Below are 5,000 nucleotides of genomic sequence, written 5' to 3' on the forward strand. Positions count from 1 at the left end.
GAAAATAAGCAGGAGGCCCAGCAGTAGCACTTTAATCGCCATGGCTTCGCAGATCTGGCAGCGTTGACCCTGTTGTCGCGCGGTGCGTGGGGTTTATGAAGCGGAGTGAAACGTGGGAACTTCTGCAGCTGACACGATCGAGTGCTGCTTCGTTATCACTTGCTGTTTTTGCTTTATGGCCTCACCTTTGAGACTGCCTTGCAGATCGACTGCTGCGTTGCGCTTCAGTCTGCTGAAGGAGAGGAGAGCCCAGTGGGGTAGCAGCCAAGAGCAGAGAGCTGGGTCAGATCCCCTCTAAGGCATCTGGTAGGCCTGGTCAGCAAGATGTAAACGAACCGTGTGCAATTCCATGGCTTATGTTGTGATTTTATTATGATGTATTTATTGTTATTGGAAGGTTTTGAAACAGCTGGGGTGGCACGGATGGTGCAGTGGGGGGGGGGACATGGATGGTGCAGTGGGTAGCACTGCCGCCTCACAGCAAGGAGGTCCTGGGTTCGAATCCCCGTTGGCCGGTGCATGGTCTCCCCGTGTCTGTGTGGGTTTCCTCCGGGTACTCCGGTTTCCTCCCACAGTCCAAAGACATGCAGGTTAGGCTGATTGGAGAGTCTAAATTGCCCGTAGGTATCAGTGTGTGAGTGAATGGTGTGTGTGCCCTGCGATGGACTGGCGACCTGTCCAGGGTGTATTCCTGCCTTTCGCCCAATGTATGCTGGGATAGGCTCCAGCCCCCCTGCGACCCTGTTCAGGATAAGTGGGTTAGGATAATGAATGAATGAATGAATTAATGAATGAATGAAACAGCTGGTAGCTGGTTGGCCAGTTCAGACCAGCTCCCGGCTTGACACGGTTTGACCAGCTCAAGCTATATTTTGAAACTGCTGGTAGCTGGCTGACCAACTACCAGCTCAGACAAGCTACCAGCAGTAGCCAGCTCATACCCAGCTAGGCCAGCTTTATGACCAGCTTGACCAGCTCAGTGTTCAGGCTGACATAGCTGGATTTTACAGCAGGGTAGCCTGTTTTCTGAATGCATGCTTTTTGTACTCCCACTTTGTGCTAGTTCTTCAATGCTATTAAAACACACTCTGCAACCGCGACAGCTGCTGATAGGGAATTATAAATAATTGCCGAGTTAAAATATAACTTTGGGGTTAAAGTAACAGCCTGTTTGGGGATTCCTCGTCCTCCCCGGCTTCCGTAGAATGCTTTCGAATGCGCCGCACGTTTTCATCCAGTTGCACCAGAAACTTCTTCGTTATTGCGACGAGAGACCGTTATTGATTCGTGCTGTTGACGATGACCGCATTAAGGATAACACTCCGAAAAGCATGCAGTTTCACTGAAAATATTCTTCCAAAGTTTAGGAAGAATTTGACTGAGGTATGTGACGTATTCTGGAATGCTTAGTGTTACTTTAAATATTTAATTTCCTCAGCAATCAGAAACCAAAATGTAAAATATTTAATATTTTCATTTCCAACCAATAGGAAACCAAAATGTAAAACATCCGATTTAAACAACTGTACGAAATGACGTGTAGGCTATCCCGATTAGCTAGCCTTATTAAAGTCTATTTAAGTCCGGAGTGTCTGCACGTAGGCTAAACAGCCCAGCGAAGTGAATGACCCAGTTTACAGTGGGGCAGGTCGATATGAAATTATGCTTTCGATTAATATTAAATTCCCTTACCCTGGTGCTTCATAAACACACTTGACAAGTAGCGTCGAAAATTGTTGTTGTTTTTGTTTTACGAGTAGACAGTAATGCTGATAGTTCTTCACCAATTTGGTTAATTGATTTCTATGTTTAAAATCGCCAACGGTTATTTAATAAATAGCCTCCACAATAGTCCACAATACTAATACAATAGTATGACTTCAAGAGAACGGATTATCATGCCTTATCAATACTTCCATCGACTGTATCTAATGTCGGCTACAAATTCCACGGCCAAAACACACGCTAGACACAGCACTTTGCACTACAGATTACGGTCAGGGGCAAACTGCCAACCATTAAGTAAAATATCAGCAATGTGAGCGATTTTCCATTTATTATGCAAGCACTCAAAACCTGTCCTTGAAAGGAAAGTATTAGCCTTTTTTTCCACAACTTGATTTCATAAAAAATCATAAGTTCTCATAAATTACAGGCACATAGTTGCACAGAACTCAAAACAGCCAATGCTCAACTCAGATTACTTTTAAAGCATTGACTAGACTGCGGGTCAGATTTCCTCACAGTTCAGGGTTGTTTTTCCCTCACTTTAGAGTACATACACGAGTTCACATTAACGTGACGGGCTAAAGTCACTGTTAGATCGCTTTTTCCAGCAGTCCTAATTCATTATAATATGGGATATTAAAAAACCGAGTGCATTATTGCATGGAATAATAGTTGATATAACATTACACAGGATGAAATTAAAACTATATGTATAGGTTTTTAGAGGACTTTCATATAAACGAATTATTTAAATTTTATCAAAATTAAACAGTTTCGGCCGGTTTGTAAAGCAGGCGTGCACAACTCCGGTCGGGAACTGCGTTCACGCTGCTTTTTGTTCCAGCCATTTATCTTAGTTAGCTTTCTGACAGCTCTCTAAACTACACTCTCAGAAATAAAGTGACAGTGGAGGTACATTTTTGACCTTCAAGGATCACATTTCCCAAATGTACCCTGAAAGTACAGTAATGTTCTCTTTGGGTACAAATGAGTTTGTCTTCCAAGCAAAAAATGTCCAAATGGATGATATATTGTTAGCTAGTACAATTTTACCTATGGGCTAACCTTTGTACCTTTTTAGACACTTTTTCTGTTTTTATTTCTGAGAGTGTACACTGGTTCACTCCTGTACTGTCTCAGAGTAAAATCTGTAGGATACACAATGCAGTCTGTGGCTGTAGCTGGTGCTTCTACACATATCAGATGAAGATGTGATTGAGCTGATCAAGTAATTAAGGGCAGAGGTTGGCACAAAGTACTGGAACGGATCGGCCCTCGTGGGAATGGAATATAAGAAGATGCATCCGTAAAACAGGGGTCTCCAACCCTGGTCCTTGTGAGCCACAGGGTGTGCTGGCTCTGCACTTTTAATGAATGCTGAAAACAAAAGCCAAAATACCCAGTAGTTCTTCAGGACCAGGGTTGCAGACCACTGCTGGAGAAGAAGAGTGTTCTAATTTGCGAGCAGTACCTGGAAGCTACCAGCAGGAGGCAGCACCTATCTGCCATTGTGCTTTCCTTCCCTCAGTGAAGCCTGGAGGGCAACAGCTTTTGGAACTACAAATCGCGGCAGATTAGCAAACTAGCTATCTCAGCAGCATACAGATAAATCAGATTTAAAAAAAACATTCAGTCAGGACCACTGTGTTCAGAGTTAGAAACCTTTACTATTAACAATATTAGGCAATACAGTTATTGTTTGGTGGTACGGCTGTGTTCTGGCCTCCACACAAGCTTCCATTTTGCGGCATTTTTAATTATTTTTTTAACGTGTCCACACCCGGGCACCATTTTATCTCCCTCAGACGCGCGCCTCGATCTCCACGGGACCACAGCAGCAGCACGCCACGTTCTACGAGTTCCGCACGTACCGCGTGGAACCCGCGCAGAACGCCGCCTTCCTGCGGCTGACCAACGAGAAGATCCACCTGCGCACCGCCCACTCAGAGCTGCTGGGCTACTGGAGCGTGGAGTACGGCGGCCTCAACCAGGTCTTCCACATCTGGAAGTACGGTGAGCGGGGAGGAGGGAGGAGACACACACTCGCACGCACACACACACACACACCGATCACAGACCAGCTATGACCAGCTGAGAACAGTTTAAAGCATCTTAACCCATGTTCCACTCCCAGCTGGTCTTCTCCGGGCGCTTCCGCAGGGAGGCCACAGTAAATGGAGCTGAGAATCCCAGCGTGTCAGACTCTCCTCTCAGTCTGTGGCGCGTGTGTGTGCGTGCGCGTGCATGTGTGTGTGTGTGTGCATGCGTGCGGGTGTGTGTGTGTGCGTGTGTGTGTGCATGCGTGCGGGTGTGTGTGTGTGCGTGTGTGTGTGCATGCGTGCGGGTGTGTGTGTGTGTGTGTGTGTTTGCGTGTTAATGTGTGCAGGTGTGTGTGTGTGCGTGTGTGTGTGGGGGCGGGTGTATGTCCATGCATGCGTCCGGGTGTGTGTGTGTGTGTGTGTGTGTGTTCGTGTGTTCATATGTGCGGGTGTGTGTGTGTGTGTGTGTGTGTGTTCGTGTGTTCATATGTGCGGGTGTGTGTGTGTGTGTGTGTGTTTGTGTGTTAATGTGTGTGTGTGTGTGTGTGTGTGTTCCAGACAGCTATGCCCAGCGGGCAGCAGTGCGGGCAGCCCTGGCTCAGGACCCAGAGTGGATCGAGCAGTACATCTCCAAGGCCATGCCCATGCTCGCCTCTCAGGACAATGAGGTCACCTACCGGGTGCCCTGGAGCCAGCTGGACAGGCCCCCGAAGGAAGGTGAGAACTGTCCGTCAAACCCGACGGCCATGCCCCCACACCGTTCTGGCAGAACCGGTGGGGGTTCTAGCTGAGGGCTCAGGCCCGGAACCCTACACAAGTACGCGGCACGCTGAAGTGAAGTGTGTTGAAATACTCGCTCTCATTCTGCCTGTGAACGCTGACCCCAGAGTTCATCAGCGGTGTGAGCACATGAACACGTGTTTTCCCCGGTCTTAGTTTATGGTTAAACTGGTGTGTGTTTGTGTGTGTGTGTGTGTGTGTGTGTGTCTGTGCATGTGTGTGTGTGTGTGTGTGTGTTACTATCAGGAGGAATGACAGTGTCATATGCTGTCTCTCAGGGAAAAAGGTAAAAAGGTAACCTTACCTCAACATATCTAAACCTGCCTAAACATATCCTAAACTTACCAATGCACATCCAAACATACCCTAAACATATCTAAACATATGTAAACATACAGTGTACCAAACATATGTAAACATATGTAAACATATACTAACCATATCTAAACATAA

The 5,000-nt window shown here is 46.6% G+C and overlaps 2 protein-coding genes across 3 annotated transcripts in view; one reads left to right on the forward strand and one right to left on the reverse strand.

Moving 5' to 3' along the window:
* The window catches only part of LOC133130299 (probable pancreatic secretory proteinase inhibitor), a 1,987-nt gene extending 1,782 nt beyond the window's left edge, over nt 1–205 (reverse strand). Inside the window, exon 1 of the mRNA XM_061244777.1 lies at nt 1–205. This exon is cut by the window's left edge and continues 7 nt beyond it. Coding sequence (XP_061100761.1) covers nt 1–42 — 42 coding nt within the window. The 5' untranslated portion in view covers nt 43–205.
* LOC133130292 (protein NipSnap homolog 3A-like) overlaps nt 1–5,000 on the forward strand; it is a 12,632-nt gene that overhangs the window by 3,556 nt on the left and 4,076 nt on the right. Inside the window, exons 1-3 of one of the 2 annotated variants that reach the window (XM_061244768.1) lie at nt 1,246–1,383; nt 3,534–3,741; nt 4,326–4,484. In XM_061244768.1, coding sequence (XP_061100752.1) covers nt 1,300–1,383; nt 3,534–3,741; nt 4,326–4,484 — 451 coding nt within the window. In that variant the 5' untranslated portion in view covers nt 1,246–1,299. Of the gene's footprint in view, nt 1–1,245; nt 1,384–3,533; nt 3,742–4,325; nt 4,485–5,000 lie in introns of those variants that run through there. The other variant, XM_061244769.1, reaches the window with a different exon arrangement.

The sequence above is a fragment of the Conger conger genome, chromosome 6, assembly GCF_963514075.1.
Source record: "Conger conger chromosome 6, fConCon1.1, whole genome shotgun sequence".
Taxonomy (NCBI): domain Eukaryota; kingdom Metazoa; phylum Chordata; class Actinopteri; order Anguilliformes; family Congridae; genus Conger; species Conger conger.